Below are 23,283 nucleotides of genomic sequence, written 5' to 3' on the forward strand. Positions count from 1 at the left end.
GGAGCTGCCTCTGTTCATTCAGAGATCACTTTCCCTTTAAGCGATTTTCCCCATCAGCCACCCTCGCAGGCTCCCTCTCCTTCCCGACATCGCTTGCAGTTTCTAAGAGCACTACATCTCCCATCAACCTTAGCGCCCAAGCGGCTGCTCTAGGGAACTTCAAGTACCGAAGTGCTCGCCTACCCGTCTCCGTGACTATTGCGGTGACCGATGGGGCTTGTAGTCCCCTCGGAATTGCCAGCAGCCCAGAGAAACTACTCATCCCAGGAGTCCTCGCGTCAGAGGTGGGTTTCCCTCCTGGCTCTCTGCGCGACCCTTAATCCTCCCTTGGACTCTAACTCCCGCCGTGCCATGCGCTGAGCTCCCGGCGGCGGAGAATGGAGTTGTGGCCAGAGTGTCCTCTGGGAGTTGTAGTTTCCATGTTGGTGAGGCGAGGAGGAGGCGGAGTGACTCGGCGGCCATTAGCTGTGTGTAGTTGCCCGGGACTGGGAGCTTAAGTGAAGAGGGAAGCCTTACTCGGTGGAAATCTACCGTGGCCATGGGCTCCTGTCGGGGCTAGCCCCAGAGTACGGAGAAGGCGGGCTTTTCGGTGCCCCGCCCCGCCCAGTGGCGGGGCCCACTAGGCCTCCGGGCATCCCCGGTCTCAAGTAGGCCTCGTCTGCCGGCAAGGGCGCCCCAAAGGCGGGAGGCGCCATGTCGCTGGTTGCTTACGCCAGCAGCGATGAGAGTGAGCCGGATGAGGCCGAGCCGGAGCCGGAGGAGGAGGAGGCGGCGGCCCCTACATCTGGGCCCACTTTAGGGGGCTTGTTCGCTTCTCTCCCCGCACCCAAGGGCCCGGCCTTGCTGCCTCCGCCCCCCCAGATGCTGGCCCCAGCCTTTCCCCCGCCGCTGTTGCTGCCCCCGCCCGCCGGGGACCCCCGGCTCCAGCCTCCGCCGCCCTTGCCCTTCGGCCTGGGAGGCTTCCCCCCACCTCCGGGCGTGAGCCCGGCTGAGGCGGCGGGAGTTGGGGAGGGGCTGGGGTTGGGGCTGCCCTCGCCCCGGGGCCCTGGCCTCGGCCTGCCCCCCTCCATGGGCGGTGCCGGGCCCCCCCTGGGCCTTCCGAAGCCAAAGAAGAGGACGGAGCCCGTGAAGATCGCGGCGCCGGAGCTGCATCAGGGGGATGTGAGTATCCGGGGAGGGCAGCCCCGTGCGGCCCCTCGGGGTCGGGCTTGGGCCGGGCTGTGCGCGGGACCTGGGAGGTTCCGGGACTGCCTCCCGTACCTACGGCCGGTGCTTGCGGACCGCGGGATGCCTGCTGCCGCGCGATCCGTGGAGCAAGTTCGTCAACTTTGGGATCTGTCCGTGCGCGTTTCTGGAAGCTGGACCCGCCTGCGGAAGGGCCACAGAGGGTCCCCTGGCGCTGACAGGCCCGGCCCGCCACCCTGCATTCCCTTCCCCCTGTTGCATCCTGCACCACGGGCCGCTTTTCACTTTTCTTATCCTGAGAACAGCATGAAATCTGGCGCCCGAAGAAGTGACAGGAAACAGGATTCCTGAGCCCCTGCTGGACATTTGGGGCTCACTCTTGAAGCCCTGGCATCCAACCTAAAACCATCAGGGTCTGAAGGAAAAGAATAGGCACCCTAGGTTCTGCGTTGGAGGGAAGAAACAGAGTGTGTGTTGAGTACAGAGCATTAGCCAGGCATCGGCTCTTCCCTTCCATTATTGCAGAGCTCTGGGAGATAACACCCTAGTTTTTACAGAGGAGAAGGGGACGTCCACCGTGTGAGACCTTACCTGGAAAAGGACACAGTGGAGGTGAAGAGCTGGGTCGGTCATCTCCAGGCCCGTGCCTCGGTTTCCCCACTTAGGTATTGCCATGCCACGTGAGTTAGGATGCTTGGGTCCTATTTCTAGAAGAGGCAGCCAGTCTGTATGTTGGAGCAGAGAACAGAAGGCCTTTTCTGGGGTGAGCACTTTGGGAATAAAGGAGACATGAAGCCTGTGGGCAGGTGGTGTTTTAGGGTTATCCCAAGTTCTTTCTCTTTTCTGAAAAGTTAATCGGTCGGGCCTTCACTCCCCTTTGGTGACCCTCGGAGAGAAGCTTATTTTTGCTCTTGCTTTTCTGCAGGCTTCCACCCCTGGCTCGGGGCCGTGTCCGTGTTTGGTCTCGCTGGTCCCTCAGCTTCTTCCTCAGGCAGCCTGCCATTCCCTCCCTCACCTCCTTTGGAAGACAGGTGCTCAGTGAGGACGTGCCGGGCTGCCCACTTGCACTGCAGCCTCCTGTCCTCTGCCCCCTCCCCCCCCGACCCCGTACTCGCCACCGGTAAACGTGCAGCAGGTTTTATTGCTTCTCTCCTTCCACTAGTGTGCAAGCCCTATGAGGGCAGGGCTTGCTGCTTATTCTGTCCACTACTGTATCCCTCCAGGTTAAAACTGCTTGGCACCTGCTGAGCACTGCCTGAATATTTTTTAAGTGAATGAGCTCGGGTGAATGTGGACTGTTCATGAAAAGGAAGTTCCAGGATGTCCCTCACTGTTTTGTTCTAAACTTTCTTCCCCATTATTTCCCCCTTCTTTCTCACTTGAGTCTGCCATTTCTATGTCCAGGATCCAAAGCAGCCTTCTGTCGCTTTGCTGAAACTTACTTGGGCCTTGATTTAACCTCAAGCAAAGAAAAGTCCCTGAATAAGACACAAAAAAAATAGATTCATTTTCTCAGCTTTCTCTTTTTTCTCCCCTTCACGTTTCTCTCCACCATGTTTGTGTCGGAGTAAGTGTGAGGTCTGGGGGAGGTGGCGCTTTGGGTCAGGTGGCCCCCTGCACCCTGACAGTGGAGAAGCTTATTTCCAGGTCTGTGAAGGCAGCCTTAGAAAATGTAGCTGGTAGGGCGCCTGGGTGGCTCAGTTGGTTGAGCGACTGCCTTCGGCTCAGGTCATGATCCTGGAGTCCCGGGATCGAGTCCCGCATCGGGCTCCCTGCTCAGCAGGGAGTCTGCTTCTCCCTCTGACCCTCTCCCCTCTCGTGCTCTCTATCTCTCATTCTCTCTCTCTCAAATAAATAAATAAAATCTTTAAAAAAAAATGTAGCTGGTAGAGGTCGTAGAACCTCCCGTTCAGGCTGGCTCAGGTGGCGGGTCTCACTCAGGACTTCTCAGTCTGTCCCTGCTCTGTTATTGGAGCTCACGAAATACCTGAGGTGAACAGTGACGCGATCGTTAGAGAAACCCAGATCTGAGCCCTTAGCTTTTCCAGTTCCCTATTTTCTTCCTGCCTGGGTTGGTGGTGGTCCTGCGGGAAGGTGGGGAAGGTGGCCCGGAGAGTACAGGATGGCCAGGTGAGCGCAGCCGTTGTCCCCGCGGGTTCTGAGCGTTTCTGCTTCTAAGCTCTGTCCTGCATCTAGTACGCTCTGAGGACACGTTGGAAGAAATGAATGAGGTTTCCTTAAGTGCCTTCTCTTCAGGGTTTGGTGTTGAAGTAGAAGGAACTAGACTCTAAACTCTTGTTCGTTCATTCATTTCTTCATTCAGTACGAAGCTGCTTGTCTGTGCCAGGAGCCGAGAGTACAGGGGTGAACATGATCGGCTCTGCCTACAAGGACCTCACGGTCTACTGGAGGAGACTGACAAGGAGGTAGATTTTAGGTCAAGTCAGAAGAACTGCGTGAGAGCTGGTGCCGTGGAGGCACACCTGGCGGGTGCTAATCCAGTCTAGAAGTTGGGGAGGCTTCCAGAGGGAGGAGATGTCGGAACAGAGATGAGAAAAGTGAGTAGGAGGGAGCCAGAGAAAGGGGGGTGCTGTGCGGAGGAGCATGTCAGGTTGCGGGGCCGACTATTGCAGGGGGCGCAGTGGTGAGAGAGTGACAGTGTCTCGGGGGCACCTGACGTGAATAAAGCACAGGAGCTGGAGCCCGGGGAAGGGGGTGCGTGGGCCTTGGGCGCCACAGAAAGGCCTTTGTACGTGACCCTGGGGTAGTGAAGTGTCCCTAAAGGCCAAGCAAGGATTCTCTGGTCGCAGAGTGGCAAAGACCTGCGAGGAGCAAGACTGGCGGGCGCAGCGTGAGAGAGGGTGCCAGCCTGGGCGCAGGGGTGCAGGTCTGTTCGGGAGGCAGAAGTGGCCAGTCTAGGCCATTGATGGGATGGCCTGGATGCAGGCCAGGATTCAAGGTCGACCCCTGTCTTTTAGCTCAAGCAGCTGGGAGGGTAGTGGTGCCATTTACTGAGGGAATACAGGAAACAGCAGATTGGGGGTTAGGTGGATTTGATTGGTTGCAAATATCAGAAAGCACCTCAAGGTAGCTTGAATGATAGTGCATCGTAAATATAACGAGGGGCCTTGCGAAGGGCCTGGAGTCAGGAATTGGTGGTCTGTCAGGGACCCACACAGCTCTTTGCAGGTGCGATCCATCCTTCTTTGTCTGCAGAGCGGTTTCCTCTGCTCCTCAGCCTTCCCCACAGGGGAACGATGGCCACCCACACCCCCCACCTTCTTGTTTTGTAGGTCCGTTTAGCGAGCAGCCCAGATGGAACGACATTCTTAGCCCCAGTTCTGGGTTTCCACGAGGGAGCACGTAGTCGGTCTGCTCTGGGTCTGCTCCTCAGCCAGCCACAGTCAGGGGGCAGGCAGTGTCCAGTTCTTTGTCCAGGTCAGCCTTCCAGCCTTCAGTGAGGGAGCAGGAGTGACCCGCAAAACGGGGGGTCGCCTCCCCCTTTCCCCTTCTTACCGCCTCGCTCCGACCCAGGCGACCTCCGGGCATTGGTTGATCGTTGGTCTCGTGGACTGAGGGGATGCAGACTTCTAAAATCAGGGTGCAGAAAGTCAGTATTAGGAAAGTCAGCTTGCTGTAAGAGTTTTCGGTCTCAGAATGTGCATTTCAGAGCAAACACATTTCAGGGTTATCTGGATTAGTATTACCATACTTTCAGATCGTTTACCCAGATAATGGAAAATTGGCAGCTGTGAGATGGGAGGTTTCACTCGTTTTGGTCATTTCTGTTAAGCAAGCAAGCAAGCAAGCAAGAGTTGACTGCAGCAGACGGAGCATAGTCTCGGCCCTCGGTCGGGAGGGAAGGAGCGCAGACATTTGTGGGGCCCCTGCCGAGCGGCAGTGACTCTGCCAGCTCAGCATCGTCCCTGGTTTACAGATGAACTAGGAGTTGAGAGAACAGAGGTGATGGGTCTGAAATCCCGGTTTGGCAGTGGCAGGAGTCCTGTTTGAGCGCAGGGCTGTTTTGTTCTGTTATAGAGCCTGTGGGAGGGGGAGCCCCGAGCTGCTGCAGGCACGGGGGAGGAGGCTCCGCTCGAACTGAAGGGCACGTGTCGGCACCAGATCCCGGAGACCAAAGAGGGAAACGAGTTGATGATGAATCTGACTAATTGGGATAATAGCGGCGAGGAGTGTAGTAGTGATTCGAGTTTGGAGCCCGGGGGGGTCTGTGCCTGGGCCCTTACTTCCTCCTTGGCTCCTGGCCCTGGCAGCTAGTGATTGCTTTTTGGAGAGGGAGTCTGTCAGAACCAGAGCCTGAGAAGATAAGAGGGAGGCTGCCACGGGGAGGGAGGCTCCGATAGATTAGCAGATCCCACCGGGCCCGGCTTAATGGAAAATGTCTGTTTCCGTTCTTGCTCAGCAGTCTCCGGTGCGTGTGTCTTGTCACTCTTGGCAGCTGGAGCGGAGAGGACGGTGGTGGCCACTGAGGCCCAGGCTCTTGTGAGGCCAAGAAGAAATAGATTACTTTCTCCTTAAGGCACAACCAGTTCGTGCCTCTAAAGCCCCGGAGGGCCCGTTCTGACCGGGCCGTTCTGACCCTCTGGGGTCTCGGACACCACCCCTGTCTCCGGGTCTGATGGAGTTGACTCCGGAGCCTTCCTGGATATCCTCCTGTGCAAGACAGTTTGGCAGTTCCTCAAAAAGTTACTTAGAATTACTCTGTAATCCGGCAGTTTTCTTTTTTTTTTTTTAATTTTCTTTAAAAATTTTTTTTTAAGTAAGCTCTACACTCCACGGGGGGCGCGAACTCACAACCTTGAGATCCAGAGTCATGTCCTCTACCGACTGAGCCGGGCGCCCCTCTCGTCCAGCAGTTTGAGTCCTAGGTGGAAAGAGCTGGGAGCTGGACTCAGACACACCCGCGCACGCGCGTCCCCAGCAGCCGTGGGTGGATGAGCAGCAGGTGGTGTGCCCGCGACGGTGGCCTGTTGTCCAGCCTGAGGACGGAAGGAAATGCTGTGGCCGCTGGACAGCAGTGGCGCTCAGTGAAGCCGGCCGGCTACAGACGGGCGCGTGCTGCATGGCCCCTGCTGTGTGTTGTGTGAGGCACCCGCGGTGCGCGTTCGCAGACACGGAGGGGAGAGGAGCGGTGCCCTGGAGGCTGGAGGGCAGGGAGTGGGCCATGGGTGGCTGTGGTTCAGGAGGTACAGACTTTCTTTTTGGGATGACAGAAAGTTCCAGAAATGGACGGTGGTGATGGTGGTACAGCAATGCCGCTGAGTTGCACACTGAAAAATGGTTAAAATGGCACATTTTATGTTCTGTATGTTTTGCTGGGATAAAGGAGAAAACCCCAATGTGCTTCTGTCCCTGTCCCCATCAAGGAAGTTCTTCTTGGATCTAAATTAAATGCTGTGTGCTGGGGCTGAGCCCGTCACCTCCAGCAGGATCTCCAGGGTTCCTCTGCAGGGCTCCGATGGGAGCCCCCGGCCTCGGGAGACTGGGGGGGGGCGATGGCGCATCTCTTAGCCTGTGCCTCGCCACCCCCCCCCCGCGCTCACTGGCGCTCTGCTCGCTGAAATGGGTTTTCTCTGTAGCTCCCCTGTTTCCTGTTAGTGTTTAGTCCCCCCTCCCCACCCCCCGCCCGGCCATGAGGGCTTCATGTGGCCTCTGAGCCTCCACAGTGAGTCCGGGTGCTCTGTGTGGCCGCCTGCTTCTAGGGCAAGGTTGGCGCGAGTTCGTGTGAGGGGCAGGGGCGGTTTTCCTCCCTCCGTGCCCCTGGACCCCCTGGACTTGCCCTATGGCCCCGATGCGGTTCCGAATGTCCCTGAGGCCTGTTTGTCAGCTTTCAGAGGCAGAGACTTCTCTCTGTCTCTCCCTCAGAGACGGATAGTCAGGACTTAATGGGGTTCAGGGCTCGGCGCACTCGGGAGGTTCTGACTTGGGTGCTGTGTTTTGGGGGGTCTGCCATAGCTTGTGCGCGTCACGAGATGGCTTTTAAGGCAGTTTGGTGGGTTAGGACCCAGTGTTCCGAGAGAGGGGGTGATCTTGAGGGCCCGTCGCAGCTTCCTGAATCCAGGAACAGCAAGCCGTTCCTAAAGTCTGTACAGGTGTGTAGTTTTGTGCTTTCAAACTGGAAACTTAGGCTGTCAGTACAATGGGAACAAGTGTGTGCCGTTTGAGAGAGAAAGGGCATTTCCTCGGTGCGCCCCTGGCCTCCAGCTCTGTTGGTCGCCAGACAGTCAGGCTCACGGTAGCCTCGTTCTGTTTGTCACAGGATCTGAAGAATAGGAACATGCTTGTACGGTTTTATGGATGTCATCGTCTTAAACTTGGCTAAGATTTGTTTTCAGGTTGTTGCAGTTGAACCTGTTATGTAAGGTGTTAAAGTTAAGTTGTGCCCCTGGGCCTCGCAACCGCTCTGCGCCCTGCAATGAGGTGGTTCCGTGTGGTCTGCGGGAGGAGACAAGGCTCCACGGTCAGAAGGCAGGGGGTGGTCAGGGGTCTCCGAGGCACTGGGAGCTGGGGCTTCGGGCTCTTTCTTCGGTTGAGTTTGACATCTTGCAGGCCAGAGAGAGTGACAATCCCTGAACTCTGCCTATAAGTTTACTTATGTCCATCTTCGTGGCCAGGAGCTCGTGCAGTCTCGGTTGTGACGTGTGTGTTATGTCCAACGGCTTGGGGGTGGCAGATAAGTAGCGAAGCCGAGACTCAAACTTGTGTTTCTCATTTTGTGTCTGTGCTCTCGTCCGCATCGTGCGGAGTCTCGCGGGGCGTGCTCGCTGTGGCTCTGGGGCCTGGGCCGGCACGGACAGCCGGGGCGTGCTGTCCCTGCAGAGAGGTGGGGGCAGAGTGGGTGCAGGGCCTGGTTCTGCTGTGTTCTGGCTGCTGTTGCACCTCAGCAAGCCTCACCTCCCTTACCCGCAAAATTGAGGCGGTAACGTCTGTCGGGAAGTGTTGCCGGGAGGACCAAGTGAAGCTTCGTGAGTTGCCTGCCACCTAGACGACTGTCCTTCCCTTTACAGCCTCTTCCCTTATCCCCCACATTTAAGTACAAGGACAGACTCCCCTTACGGGTTTTGTCATACGTATGCATTTGGCAGCAGTAGGTAATGGAAATCGTTGCACGCACAGACTCCTGTGAGGCAATCTTGAACTATATGGTGGAAAAGGCAAGGATAGGAATGAGAATAATGTCATATTCAGGGCCGTCTAGGTAGCTCAGTTGGTTGAGCGTCCAACTCTTGGTTTCAGCTCAGGGTCGTAAGATCAAGCCCCGCGTCGGGCTTCAAGCTGAGCATGTAGTCAGCTTGAGGTTCTCTCTCGCCCTCTGCTCCCCCCATCTCGTGTGTGCTCTCTCTCAATTAAATTAATATAATTTTTTTTTTAATTAAAAAAAAAGATGTCACCTTCACAAAGCAAGCACAAGTGGATCAGGGTTAGCATGATGCCACCCAAACAAGTGAGTTATGCAGGGACATGGTGAAAGAGAGCACGGTGAGAGTCACCAGGAAGATTGTCAGGACTTTGGCGTCAGGAGTCCAGAGCACAGATGCAGGAGAGTAGCCGGCGGCTGAGATACAGGCACAGGGACGGGGTGCTAAGGTGAGGCCCCCACATGAGAGAAGGAAATGTAGGACCAGCAGATCTTTGAGGGGATGTTTGAACCACACTTGATGTCCTTATGTTTGTTTATTTATTTGTTGAGACAGAGAGAGATCGAGGGAGAGAGGGGCAGAGGGAGAGGGAGAACCTCAAGCAGGCTCCATGCTCAGTGCAGAGCCCGACGGTGGGGGGAGGGGGGACTCGATCTCTTGACCCCGAGATCACTACCTGAGCTGAAACCAAGAGTCGGAAGCTTTAACCAGTTGCACCACCCAGATGCCCCTTGATGTCCTTATGTTTTATTGCCTTCGTTGCAGTTACTGGGGTGCTTGTCTTTCTTCTTACTGGACCGAAAGTTTCTGGAGGGCAGGGACTTCTTCCATGTCACAGCACACACACACAAAATCTTTGAAGCACACCGGGGTGAATGGTCTGGAGGCACTCCCTGCCCTGGGCCCTTCCTGGTGGCCTGTGGGCAGAGTGGATCCACACCGTCTTGCCTGGGAAGTTCTGTCTACATACGGGGCACAGTGTGGTGCATAGAGTAGGTTCTCAGTTACTGTGAGGTCCTCGTGGCCGATGAGCCCAAGAAGGGACTTGTGGGAGAGTGAGAAAGTCAGGCAGACGGTTTGAGTTCTTGTAGAATCTTGGAGATGAACGGGTCTTAGAGGCCCATTATGTGCATATGCCCAAACCAAGACCCCGAGAATAAACGGAAGGCTTTCAGGGTTCTTGGCTTGGGGATTAACTTTTTAAAATAGAGTGGTAAAGCTTGCTGTTCATATGCCTTGCACCTTTCTGAGAGGATGCTCAGGAGCTGGTGCTGAGCGGCACGTTCAGGTTGTTTTCAGTGTGAGAGCTTGTATTAGGAACGGTCCCAGTGAGTCAGAGGGGTGACACAAGTGGCCTCCTGTCTTGTCCCAGGCGCTGCCCACTGGCTCGCCTTCTTCCTGGACACGAACAACTCTGTCTGGCAGACAGACAGTAGATCATACTTGGAGGAAGAATGGATTTCTCCAATGGCTTTGACCTTTAATGCCGCACAGAAGAGCAGTTAACACACCACTTACTCCCGCCGGACTCCCCAGGCCGTGTGGTTATGTAGTCTGGATGAGTGGTTTCAGAAGTGAGGCTGAGGCGGGGGGCGATTGTGGGCCAAATCCCATTCATCTTCTCGTGGACAGATTTGTAAGGAGAAGAACAGGCATAGCCTTTTCTTTGCACCAAGTCTAAATGGGAGGAAAGAGTTTTACTTTGACGGAATAGAAATTGATGCAAGAAAGCCATGCAACAGGTGTGGGGCAGGAGAATGAGTGGCCTGGGGAGGTGGGCACTTCCCCCTTCCTCTGACGTCGCGGGCTGGAGGGGAGCTCTGCCCTCGGGCACTCGGTGGGGCAGGGGCAAGGTGCTGGCGCCCTGGGTGGCCCTCCTCTCATGCCCCTCATCTGACCTGGTGCTTCCTCTGCCGCCCTCATGCAGGAAGGCCTTATTCCGTTTCTTTTTCTCTTAGTCAGATTCCGAGGAAGATGAGCCTTCCAAGAAGAAAACTGTCCTTCAGGTAAGCTTCGTGACGTGGCAGAAGCCACCTCTTCTCTTTCCCTGCAGCTTCCTGAAAGCGGGAGTTACGACGCCCAGCAGTTTCCACAGCGCGCTTAGAGCAGATGCAAGTACTGGAGGATCGACTGTTTCCGGGTGGTTTTGTGTTTCTGGGTGACACCAGCCCTTGCGCTCCCTGCCCTACCCTCACTGCTCCTGGGGCAGGCGGGCGCGGGCTGGGGGATGTGGAAACCACCGGAGGAGTTACGTTTCTGCTCCAGGGATTATGTAGGAAGGTAGAGTAGAGGGAACGGATCAGTCAAAACCATGTGAGGGAACATCTGTATTTTAAAATGTTTGGGAAGAAAGATGATGTGGGATTAAGAGCATCTTCTTCCTGTCTCATTTTTAACCTGGAAAATAAACACTTAAATAGCATTTACTGTGTACCAGGCACTGTTTTGAGCGCTTTACCAGCATTAACTTGATTTAATCCTCCCAAGTGGTGCTGAAGGCCTAGTGTCTTCATCACGCTCACATCCTGCCTGAGGAACCGGGAGCTGAAGGCGCTCGCCCCAGGTCACGAGGCGAGTGGGGCAGGGCTGGGGGTCCGACTTGCTTTCTGACTGTGGAGTCCAGGCCCGGCCCTGCTGCGCTTGGCTCCTGTTCCAGAACTGTGACCAGAAGCCCTCAACCAGACAGCGCTGGGTGATTCCCCTTGCCCCAGTGCCTCGATTCCGGCCCCCGGGAGTTTCTTCCCGTTCTGCTCCGTACTCGGGGACTTATGTGCTCTCTGATCTCATGGATCATATGTCTCAGGAGAAGCAAAAGCAAAGTGGTCCTGGCTCTCTCAGATTGTTCTCTCGTGACTCAGGTATATGATGCTGAAGCTGCCCCCTTCCCTGAGTCTGCTGAGGTGTCACTTCCGCTGCTGGGAGGCCTGACGACCCAGGCATGTGGGAGTGAGAACCGGCACTGGGAGAGCGACCTTGTGGCCCTGTTTGTGGGGGGTGATGGGGGAGGAGCCAGCTCACACACGGGCAGCTTGAGGCCGCTGGAGGCCAGCCCTCCATTACCAGAATGGCTTCCTGGAGGAGGTGGATGGCAGCCCTAGTCATGGGAGGGCACTGGCTCAGAAGGCCTCGGGAGGCAAGAGCAGCCTTCCAAGCTGGCAGGAGGGGGTGGGTGGATAGAGAGCTCAGCTGGGGGCAGAGTGGCCACTGCAGGAGGCTGTGGCTGTGAGCCCAGATATCACCTGAGAAGTCGGACGCCTCAGGGTAGCCTGAGCAGGTGCTCCACATGGCACCTTGGCCCGGTCCCTACACGCTTGAGTCTCTGCGGTCTGCCAGGACACACAGCAGGGAGAGGGGCCCACTCGCCATATGAACACTCCTGCCTGCCTGACTCACGGGCCCTACTTCGCTGGCTCCGGGTGTTGCTTGGCCAAGGGGCTGAAGTATACTAGTCCTCCAGGACAGGGGCATAGTGACCTTATTCCATTCTCCTTTTTCTTTCTTTCTTTCTTTCTTAAGATTTTATTTACTTATCTGAGAGAGCGAGAGAGCATGAGCAGGGGAAAGGGGCAGAAGGAGAGGGAGAAACAGACTCCCTGCTGAGCCGGGAGCCCGATGTAGGACTCAATTCCAGGACCCTGAGATCATGACCTGAGCTTAACTGACAGAGCCGCCCAGGCGCCCCTCCATTCTCCTTTTTCAAACAGACGTCTCCCTCAGCCCTACAGTTAGGCCAAGCTGGCTCTGTAGCATTCAGAACGCAGAATGGGAGAGATTTTTATGTGTAGTAGGAACTCTGAGTGGGCTGAGCTAGTTAGCTTACAAATTGAGAAGTTAAATGCTTGACTGGGGCATAAGCTGAATATACCACATCTATAGGGCTTTCCTTGGGCAGAAGAGAGGACTTTGGGCAACAGAAATGGATGTCTTTTGGACAGAGCCTTGTTTTTGACTTTGAGTAGCAATTCAAAGGAAGCAGAGGATTCCTATGTTAAGAGGAACCTACAAGACATGGGGAGAGGTAGAGCGGTCAGCTAGAGAGAGCCCTGGGCTGTTTGGGAAGAAAGATGATGTGGGATTCAGAGCATTATATCTGAGACGCTGAACTCTAGGAAGCAAATGGAGGGTTGCTGGAAGGGTGGGGATGGAGGGGTGGGGTAACTGGGGGGTGGGCAGTAAGGAGGGCACTTGAAGTAATGAGCACTGGGTGTTGTATGCAACTGATGAGTCACTAAATTCTACCTCCCAAACTAATAACACCGTATATGTTAATTAATTTGAATTTAAATAAAAATTAAAAAGATCATATTTGCCCCAAACACAGAATCGGGGGGGGGCTCTGTGACAGAGGGCGGGGGAGCTGGCTCGGTATGGAGCCAAGGAGGCCAGGGATGGCATCTTACCTTGGGAGAAGCAGCCAGCGGAAGGGCCTGGGGTGGGAGGGGTCCAGCCCAGGTGGACGAGTCACGTGGGCAGAGGTAAGAAGCGGGGGCTGGTAAGGCTGGAGGCAGAGCGCCTGTCCGTAAGTCTCGTTCTCGATGTCGGTGATACAGATCACAGGGTCTCACTTGTCCCATTTCTTCCCTCCTTCCCCAAACCTGCGCTCACCAGGGATCCGGCGAGGGGACGGGTCTGTCTGCTCTGCTTCCCCAACCTAAAAACCTGACGGTGAAAGAGACTAACCGGTTGCTCCTTCCGCACGCCTTCTCCCGGAGACCCTCGGATGGCTCCTCTGGCACCAAGCCCTCCAGACAGGCCTCTAAGCCCAAGCCCTGTCCCCCGGCCTCTGTTGTGGGCACCACGACCACCACCCCGTCACCCTCTGCCATCAAGGCTGCCGCCAAGAGCGCTGCCCTGCAGGTGACGAAGCAGATCACGCAAGACGAGGACGACAGTGATGAGGAAGTGGCCCCCGAGAACTTTTTCTCCCTCCCTGACAAGGCTGAGCCGTCTGGAGTTGAGCCATACCCTTACCCCGTCCCCACTGTCCCTGAAGAGCTGCCTCCAGGCACGGAACCAGAGCCGGCCTTCCAGGACGATGCAGCCAATGCTCCCCTTGAATTCAAGATGGCAGCGGGCTCCAGTGGGGCTCCTTGGATGCCTAAGCCTGGGGACGACTACAGCTACAGTCAGTTTTCCACATATGGCGATGCCAATGCCGCTGGTGCTTATTATCAGGTGGGTAGGAGGCGTGGGGGCAGGCCAGGGCATGGTGGGGTGTGGCGGCCGGGGAGAGCTGCGGGCCGGCGGTACAGCCTCTGTGGCATCACTTCGGCTGAATTCATGTCTTCTGGTGTCTCGATTTTCCTGTACATATTGGGCCTCAAAACATGCTACCTTTGTTCTGAACCATGTGGGTCTAAAATTGCCTGAGTCTTGAGGTCTGCTATAACTGATAGCTTTATTCTGAAGACCAACCCTCGTCGTAGGAGCTGGTGGGGGGGGGGGAGAAGGCAGAAGAGAGGGGGCCTCCAGTCTGGGAGATCCAAGGTGGCCTCATGGGGGTGAGGGAGCTGGAGGTGGGGTGCGCCGAGAGCAGGACAGGAGAGGAAGGGCCGAGGGCCAGGGGCATCTGGAGAGTTGACACAACAGGGAAGAGGGAGAAGGGAGAAGGCGGGAGACTGAGCCCTGGGAGGTTGGAATATATCTATAAATTCCAAATAAAAAATGTGAAGAGAGAAAAAGGCAGACAGACATTGATTTGGAAGAGAAGGGAACTACCTCAACTTAATAAAAGAGCATCTGTGAAAAACCTACAACTAACATCACACTAAATGGTGAAAGAATGAAAGCTTTCCCCTGAGATCAGGAATAAAGCAAGAATGTCTTCTTGTAACTTCTATTAAACATTTTACCATAAGTTCTAGTCAGGCAAATATATATATATATATATATATATATATACACATATGGCCCTGGGGAGCCAGGGGGCCATAATTTGTGTTGTGAGAGCGGGGTCCAAGGGTAGTTTGGGCTTTGAATTGCATGCTGTGTGAGTCCGAGCAGCTTCCTCAGCTGTGCAAGGGGTGTAATAGTGGTGGCCTCCTGGTGTCGCTAGGCCGTCGCATCAACTTAGCGTGGTGCCTGGGACAGTAAATGCCCAGTAAATGGTTGCAATGACTTTTTATCCAAGCGCCATTTGGAGGAGCTACTTAGCTTTGCTGTGGGTGGCGTGAGAGTGAGAGTATAGCATGCCAGGTTGTAAGTGGGTTTAGGAGATTTTCCTGGCAGCCAGAGTGTCCTGGGTGGAGAGGGCTCCAGGGGCTCGGGGACTCTTCGCAGGGCTGCTGGTTGAGCAGGGGCAGCTGGTGGCAGTTTTCCTTGCAAGACTTAAGTCCCCTTGGACCACTGCGATTCTCTGAACCGCCAGCATTAATCTTCAGCCTGGGCATAGGTAAGGACCCATAGTGGGTGGGCTTTGGGGGGGACCCTGTTCTTTTTTTTAAGATTTTATTCCTCTGACAGCACAAGCAGGCAGAGCTGCAGGCAGAGGGAGAGGGAGAAGCAGCTCCCCACTGAGCAGGGAGCCCGAGGCGGGGCTCGATCCCAGGACCCTGGGATCATGACCTGAGCTGAAGGCAGACGCCCAACCGACTGAGCCAGCCAGGCACCCCAACAATTTCTAAATATTTATATTTCCTAAATATTTGCTGTTGAGCCTCAGTGTATCCTGTAGGCCGATCGGGGACAATATATCTCCCTTCAACATTGTTAGAAGGAAGGAGGAGGAAGATAAGAGTGTTTTGACCTCTTTAGCCAAAAACAAAACAAAACATTTAAATGAATAACAGGCGTTCTGTATCCATTTATAAACTCCACTGAGGCAGTCTGTGCACATGAAAGCATGTTACATACACTCGGGGACCCTGCAATTGCATGTATCTTACTGTGAATACTTTCATAGAAAATCGTGCTCCAGTCACTCTGGATTTTCATGTATTTTATTTGGTTGGTGTTAAACTTTATTTTCCATTTAGCTCACCAAAAAGTGAATGTACTTAGAGGGACATTTTCTGGAGCTTGGGTCAAAAGTGGAAGAATTGGGAGAAGGTGTGCACTGGGAGGAAACCCGTTTCTCAGCCTGAGGGCCGCCTCTCCCCCTGGCCTCCTGGGGTCCCTCTTCCTCTGGGACCCACAGTGCTTGTGACAGCTCACCTCTCGGGCCGGTCCTCAGATTCCTGAGCTAAGTGTGTGGTAACACACACCTGGCTTGTTCCCTTCTAGCCAGTGATTTTATCTCCTGTTCTTATGCAAGTAGAGTTGACACCACACAACGTTAGGTTAGTTTTAGGTGTATGGTTCTGTGCGAGATCAGCACCCTCCCGCCTGTTGCAGGCAGTGTCCTTGTGTCCGGAGGCCCTAAAGAAGACGAGGAGCAGGAATGGTGTGCCCTCACACCTCTCCCCTGCTCACAGGGAGCTTGCCGCGGCCTCTGGAGGAGCACGGGCCTGGAGGGGCGGCCTGCGGGGGGCAGGGGGCGGGGCGGAGGAGGCAAAGGGGGCGGGGCGGGGGGCGGGGCGGAGGGGAGCAGGGCGAGGCCGAGGCCCTGTAGCTCCAAGGGTTGGGAATCACCTCCGGAAGCGGCTGAGGAAGCAGGGAGTGAATTGAAGCAAGAGAGAACGTCTTACTTCTTGTCCCCCTTCCCTAAAATACGTCCTCCAGTGCGGGTGGTGCGGATGAGAAAAGCTGCAGATTGTTCTTGGTCCAGGATGGGTCCTCGGGACGCGCCGCGTCCGCGGCTTTAGCTGGCGGCCCGAGGAGCGCGGGGCGCCCTCTCCCTGCGCAGCGCGAGGCCGCTGGCCGCCGCGCCTCAGTTGCCGTGTTTCCTCCCGTCTTGGCTGCAGGATTATTACAGTGGTGGCTACTATCCTGCACAGGACCCGGCCCTGGGCGCCCCCCAGGAAATCGCCCCGGACGCCTCCTTCATCGATGACGAAGCAGTAAGTTAAAGCGCGGGTGACCGTCTCTGACCGCGGACTCCAGGTTTCAAGCCTGAAACGAAAGAAAACAGTTTTTTAACTGTATTCAGTGAGGATTCGCTGCGGCAGCACATACCCGAGAAACTCCAGCGCGGAGTGGCTTCGATCAGAGAAGCGAGTTCTCTTCCTCCTGAAAGAAGGCGGCAGGCAGGCAGCAGGCCCGCGGGCGGTCCCCTCCGGATCGGTTCGCTGCCCCTGCGTGTGGCCGCTGGGGTGGCCGGTGCGGAAACGCCGAGGAGGGACGCCTTCCCTCTCCGCTTAGGGGACCTCCCCAGGGTCGCCACGCGCGCTCCCGCTTCTGTCTCACTGCCTAGAGCCGGCTCCCGCGGCCGCGCGCGCGGGCGGGGGGCGGGGGAGCCAGACTGGGGCGCCCATTCGCGGGGAGCCATCTGGGGCGGGAGGAGCAGCCACCGCGGGTCCGCCCGGTGTTCCACACTCCTGGGTCCCCTGCTGCTGAGCTCCCTAGGCCCCGCACAAGGAGAGGTGACGCCCGGCGTCCTGGGCCGTCAGGCCGTGTTGGCCATGGAAGGTGGTGCTCTCTCCGCAGCGAGGTCGTGGCCCGTTAGGAGGGGTTGGAGTAATCCGGGGTGCTACCTCTTTACACGCAGGTTCTTGTGGAAAATAACTGTCTGCTCACTTCCTCACTGAAGGCTGTCCATCCCTCTGCATTTTTCCTCCTATGGTTAATGTTGCGTCCATCCACTCCCCTGTGGATGTATCCTTGGCCAGTTCCATAGGTAGGCCCTTTTTGTCCTCCGCCTAGGAGGCCGCAGAGAGCTCATCCTGTGCCGAAAGTTCGTTTTTTGTGGGTGGAGTGCCCCTCAGAGCCTCGCTAATAATGCTCACACCAGGACCTGGGTTCCACTCAAGTCTCTGAGTGTTTTGTTTTGTTTTTCCCTAAATGTTTTTATTTATTAAAGAGAGAGAGAGAACGAGCAGTGGGAAGGGGCAGAGGGAGAGGGAGAAGCAGACTCCCCGCTGAGCAGGGAGCCCTACCTGGGGCTGGAATCCCAGGACCCTGAGATCGCGACCTGAGCTGAAATCAAGACTTGGGCACTTAACCAGCGGAGCCACCCAGGTGCCCCTGAGTGCTTTTCATTAGAGTCCCCACCCACACTACCCTCCAGGCACATCTTTGGGTGACTTTGATGTGATCTGCATTTTTGGTGAGGAGGGAGAGAGAGTAGCAGTCTCTTAGAAAATTTGCCAGGCCTTTCTTGTGAGGCTCCTCTCCCCATCTCCCTCTCTGGGTCCACTCTGGTGTGGGGTCTGCTGATTTTGTGATAACCAAACCCATGAGAAGGAGCAGACGTGTGAAAACCAAGTTTTAGAGGAGAAATCCTAGATTTTTTTTTCAGCCTGAATTCTTAATTTGAAAATTGTATACCGTTCTTTTGGGTAGATACAGTGTATGTATAATTTGAGTACAAATTCCTAGCAGTGATCCCCTGCACTCACTCGTGTTTGGGAGTGCTGCCTTGGCCTCCCTTTCCCTGAGGGCAGGAGAACTTCTGAGAAGCAGCCTTTCATATGGCATCAGGGGAGCTTGGTAGTGGTGGGGTGAAAGGGGGTATTACATGGGGGGTCGGGGAATTGGGAGCGCAGTGGGGGTGGGGAATCACAAAACCATTCCATACATTCCGGATCGCTAGTGACATCCCCTGATCTCCCACCCAGAGCCCCTACTCCTGCTTTCTTTTCCCTTTTCCAGTTTAAGCGGCTGCAGGGCAAGAGGAACCGAGGGAGAGAGGAGGTCAACTTTGTGGAGATCAAAGGTGATGACCAGCTCAGTGGGGCCCAGCAGTGGATGACCAAGTCATTGACAGAAGAGAAAACCATGAAGTCATTCAGCAAAGTAAGTGGGAAGGTCTGTTGTGTGGCCCCAAAGCAAAATCTAGGCCTACCCCTGTCCTGACTCCACACCCGATTGTTACTGCCCCAGCCAGCACCTTTCACACGTGTGTGCTGCCCATGCTGTGGGGTCTGCACCAAGCCTCACAGATGCAGCCTCTGCCTTCAGAACTTTGCAGCACTTTGCTTCCCATCTGGATGGTGGAGTCTGGTTGCTGAGATTGAGCAGTTGGAGCAGTTTCCCATCCTGCACCTGGGAAGAGCTTTGATATATTGTGGCTGCTTCCCTCGCTGGACGGAGCCCGCAGCTGCTCTGCCCTCTGTCTATGGTCAGATCCCTCCTCCGTCCGTTCGAGCTGGGGCCTGGCTCAGCACATCTGTGAGGTGTGGGCATAACAGCAGAGTCCTGGGGGCTTAGCTTCTGTGTGCACAACTCCTCCTCTCTGCTTTCTTTCTGTTATTTATTGTAGTCAGCTGTGGGCTTTTCAGATGCCTTATTCCTCACGCTTCCCACACCGAGCTCTGCCTTCCCGTGTTCATTTTCTTCAGTGTGATGAACCTCTCTCTACCTAGTAGCTGAGTACAGCAAATGTGGACATTTATGAGCCTGCCACAGGGGGGTAATGTGGGGAAGCCCTGGATTTGAGCCCAGCACCAGCAAGGCCAAGGTTGGGCATCTTATTCCCTTTTCCTCCCCCCGACTTTCTCTGCTTTGTTCTGTGGCCACAGATGGCCATCTGAGCCCCAGCCGTTTGTTTTCACTGAATGCTGGCGGTCATACAGGACAGAGCAAAGGATTGTGGTTAGATCAGCATAGATCCATCACTGTTTCCTGGAAAAACCACTTAGGAGAGCATGCTCTCCTGACTATGGGTCGAGAAGCATCATCGCATAGTAACGGCACTCCCCGCGGGCCGGGGGTGGTTGGTGTTTGCTGTCTTGGACGGTCACGTTAAGTGATGTCGCACAGCAGCAAGGAGTTGGAGTTCACTGTTTTCCTGGGTCCGGGTTCTCTGCACCATCTCATTGTATTAAAGCTAGATTATTTATTTATTTATTTTTAAATATGTTATTAATTTATTTCACAGAGAGAGACAGCAAGAGCAGGAACACAAACAGGGGGAGTGGGAGAGGGAGAAGCAGGCTTCCCGCGGAGCAGGGAGCCCGATGTGGGGCTCGATCCCAGGACCCTGGGATCATGACCTGAGCCACAGGCAGACGCTTAATGACTGAGCCACCCAGGCGCCCCTAAAGCTAGATTTTTTTTAAAAAGAAGAAAAAGATACGGGTCCTGTCCTTGAGGCGTTTACAGCGGAGCTGGGAGAGAGACATCAGGACGCTCGAGTGTTGACGAGGGATGACAGGCATGCTGAGGACACTCCAGAGAGGAGTGCTGGGAGCTGGGTGGGGCTGATTAGGAAGGAAGCTTCTGGTCTGAGACGGCTCTGGCGTAGGGCAGGAAGACCACAGGACCAATATCGACTTTGGCAGTAAAGCATTTGCATCAGAGCTCGGTGAGGGCTTCAGTGCAGTTACGGGCCGAGGCTGAAAGATTGGAAACAGGGGGGATGACGGTGGAAATTTGAATTGGAGGGTCGCTGTACGCACCAACGGGAAAAGGGGACAGAGATGAGGGGCCCGGGGGGACGGGCAGGGCTGTGAGAGGGTCTGGAGGGACGGAGGTCGCCTGTCTCCTGGAACGGACATGGTTTTAGACCCCTGCAGGCACTATAACCGGCATCAAGTGTCCACTGTGGGCGGAGCCCTGTGCTTGTTGCTGGGGGTGGGGTGGGGTGGTGGGGTTACCAAAGAAATGAGAGACACAGTCCTGACCTCAAAGTATTTCCAGTCCAGTGGGGGTATTAGCAGCCTATTTCAGGCAGGTTTTCTGAGCCTGGGTTTTTTGCATAATGGCTTTAATAAAAGTAACTGTTTTGTAAGTGTTTAGACCTAAAAACAGGTCCAAGCTGACTTTTCTCCCCCAGGATTTGGGCTGTGTGGTTGGTTTCTCAGTCCCCAGCCTTGCACCGTTTGGGCACTTGAGATACTTCTACTTTTCTTCCTGTGGCTTAATGATTGCGTTTTCTTCCCTGGCAGAAGAAAGGTGAGCAGCCAACAGGCCAGCAGCGGCGGAAGCACCAGATCACGTACCTGATCCATCAGGTGAGAGGGCTGGGGGCCTGGGCCCGAGGCCCGCAGGGCCCTGTAACCCTGGGAGAGTGCTGGCCAGGCCTCGCCCAGGCAGGAGTGTCTCCCGCCGCCTCGGCCACGGCGGATTCTCCACATGGCCACTAGGGGGAGATGTGTCCTTCAGGATCACCCACGGCGCTGCTGCCTCATTTCCCCCAAGACTCAAGTGCAAGTAATTTAGACATTGAAACGAAAACGCAGAGAGCAGTGGTTTCTCATATGGTTCTTTTAAAGAGCTAGTTTATCAAAACTAAGTAAACAGCAAGCTTGTCTAGGGATTTAAGAAACTATTTTAAAGAAAAGGATTGGTTCACCTGCTTTTTTTTTTAAAGATTTTATTTATTTATTCGAGAGAGAGAGAATGAGAAATAGCACGAGAGGGAAGAGGGTCAGAGGGAGAGGCAGACTCCCTGCTGAGCAGGGAGCCCGACATGGGACTCGATCCCGGGACTCCAGGATCATGACCTGAGCCGAAGGCAGTCGCTTAACCAACTGAGCCACCCAGGCGCCCTGGTTCACCTGCTTTTATTCAAAATAATCCACCTGATAAGGAAGTTGGTATTGTTTTTTTTTTTATCTTATTGATTTATTTGAGAGAGAGAGAACGCGAGTGAGCACACCAGCGAGGGGAGAAGCGGAGGGGGAGGGACAGAGAGAGAGAGAATCCCAAGCTGACTCCATGCTCAGAGCGGAGCCTAATATGGGGCTTGATCCCATGATCCTGAGATCGTGATCTGAGCTGAAATCAAGAGTGGGACACTTAACCGACGAGCCGCCCAGGCGCCGCGGGAGGTTGGCTTTGTATTCTCCACTTCTGTGGCAGGAAATATCAACATGATAATTAAAAATCACACATAATCCAAAAATGTCTTTTGGAATTAGAATGTTACTTATCTGATAGGACCCAGCAACTTTGAAATACTCATTTAATCATTAAACACATGTTTTTGAGACCTGCTGGTACTGCACACTGTCCTGGCCCTTTCCCTGGGGGCGCACTTGCTGCTCGTGGATTTCAGTGGGAAATCTGCTTTCATTGTTCATCTTCTTTTTCAGGGACCCCCTTGTGTCCTACCCTGTTTTGTTTTTTGTAGGGAAAGGATTTGAGGGTAGGAACATTTTTCAAACCCAAACTTTTTTTTTTTTTAAGATTTTATTTATTTATTTGACAGAGAGAGACACAGCGAGAGAGGGAACACAAGCAGGGGAAGAGGGAGAGGGAGAAGCAGGCTTCCCGCTGAGTAGGGAGCCCGATGCGGGGCTCGATCCCAGGACCCCGGGATCGTGACCTGAGCCGAAGGCAGACGCCTAACGACCGAGCCACCCAGGCGCCCCTCAAACCCGAACCCTTAATCGCTGCCCCTCATCCAGGGGAGATGAGCAGGCATCCATTAACTCTTGTGGGTTGGGGTCAATGAGCCCTTCTTTAGGGTGGTGCTCGTTCACTCTCAGGTGCCGCATTGAGGTCAGCAGAGGAAAGTCTCAGTTCTGGTACCTTCCAGTCTGTTTGCCACAGCTTCTGTTTGCGCTGGAGAGAGGTGTGAATTTCTCGGGTACCGCATCCACCGTATTCAGCACAACAGCAAAACTGCATCCCCCGATGTGGCTCTTGGGGGGTGGGCTCCTGTGTGGCCCTGTCTGCGTCTTGAGGCCGTCCTCCCCAGTCCTCCCCCATCATCCACGGCCCTCCGCTGTCCTCCCCTCTGCGTCTTCTCCCATTGGCTGGTCAGGCGTGCAGGGCATCTGATTTGTCTTCCTTTCAGATGCATACTCTAGCTCTCCTTTGCCCATCTTCCACTTGAGTGATTCAGTTTTAATTCCAGCAGGTGAGGGACCAGGATTCTTTTTTTTTAATTACTTTATTTTTAAATATTTCTTATTAAAGATTTTATTTATTTATTTATTTGAGAGAGAGCGGACAAGCAGGGGGGAGAGGTAGAGGGAGAAGTAGATTCCCCACTGAGCAGGGAGCCCGATGCAGGACTCGATCCCAGGACCCCGGGATCATGACCTGAGCCGAAGGCAGACGCTTCACCGACTGAGCCACCCAGGCACACCCCTATTTTATCTTTAAGTAATCTCTGTACCCCACGTGGGGTTTGAACTCGTGACCCTGAGATCAAGAGTGGCATGCTCCTTCAACTGAGCTGGCCAGGCGCCCCAGGACCAGGATTCTTGAGTTTTTATTCTTCTTCAACCCTGTTAGCCCCAGAGAGATGCTGTCAGCTTCCCCGAAGAGATGTTTCTTCTGTGCTTTCCCAGGGTCTTCCCCTTCTAATTAAATAAGAGAAAATGAAGTCTTTCAGGGGATTTGCTATTTCACCATAACTGTTCCAGGGGAGAAAGATGTTAGATTGGGAAGCTTGCAGAGGTGAGCGAGAGGCCCGTCGGCACCCCAGTCGGCTCACCTCACCCGTGTCCCTCGCCACAGGCTAAGGAGCGGGAGCTGGAGCTGAAGAACACCTGGTCGGAGAACAAACTCAGCCGCCGGCAGACCCAAGCCAAGTATGGATTCTAGGGCTCTGGACCTGACCGTTCCTGGGGCTCCTGCTGCCCGGCGCCTGGTCTCACCTCGGGGACCCCGCTGCTCCAAGCCCAAGGTCTCTGTCTCTGAGGACCCGGCCCTCGCCTCTGCGAGAATGAACACATTTGATAGATTTTTCTTAACAGAAGTTAGAAAATTCAGCTCCTCTGTCTCGGAGCTAGCAAAGACTCAAGTGATGCTTCAGATGGGGCTCTGAGTTCCTGGACGGGAAGGGGGCTCCCTGGTGGGTGTGATGAAGTGGGAAGCCCCTCCCTCCACTTTTTTTTTTTTTTTAAACCAGGGATGTCTGTTGAAATAAAACATTCAGTCTGACAGACGTTGCTTGCCCTAACCCCTTTCCTACTTTTTAGTGTGGTCATGTTTTTCCATTCTGGATCTT

General features: G+C 54.8%; 1 protein-coding gene across 2 annotated transcripts; it reads left to right on the forward strand.

Annotated features, from left to right (window-relative positions):
• The first annotated feature begins 264 nt into the window (after positions 1–264).
• PRCC (proline rich mitotic checkpoint control factor) lies at positions 265–23,235 on the forward strand. Of its 2 annotated transcripts, none has more exons than XM_028090147.2 (7): positions 265–1,161; positions 10,301–10,348; positions 12,951–13,517; positions 16,217–16,279; positions 18,030–18,173; positions 20,267–20,332; positions 22,791–23,235. In XM_028090147.2, exons 1-7 carry the CDS (start codon positions 694–696, stop codon positions 22,875–22,877), a joined length of 1,443 nt encoding a protein of 480 aa, XP_027945948.1. In that variant the 5' UTR covers positions 265–693; the 3' UTR covers positions 22,878–23,235. The 2 variants fall into 2 exon arrangements, with proteins under 2 accessions (XP_027945948.1, XP_027945947.1); XM_028090146.2 differs by having other exon boundaries at positions 267–1,161; positions 16,184–16,279.
• Positions 23,236–23,283: the final 48 nt, after the last annotated feature.

Source organism: Eumetopias jubatus, unplaced genomic scaffold, assembly GCF_037043125.1.
Source record: "Eumetopias jubatus isolate StellerSeaLion01/CBP00866 unplaced genomic scaffold, mEumJub1_p1.0 scaffold_12, whole genome shotgun sequence".
NCBI lineage: Eukaryota > Metazoa > Chordata > Mammalia > Carnivora > Otariidae > Eumetopias > Eumetopias jubatus.

Coding starts and splice junctions, on each gene's coding strand:
- PRCC (XM_028090146.2), top strand. CDS start 694: ATGTCGCTGGTTGCTTACGCCAGCAGCGATGAGAGTGAGCCGGATGAG. Junction 10,349..12,950: donor AGAAGAAAACTGTCCTTCAG/GTAAGCTTCGTG, acceptor TGCGCTCACCAG/GGATCCGGCGAGGGGACGGG. Junction 16,280..18,029: donor CCTTCATCGATGACGAAGCA/GTAAGTTAAAGC, acceptor TCCCTTTTCCAG/TTTAAGCGGCTGCAGGGCAA.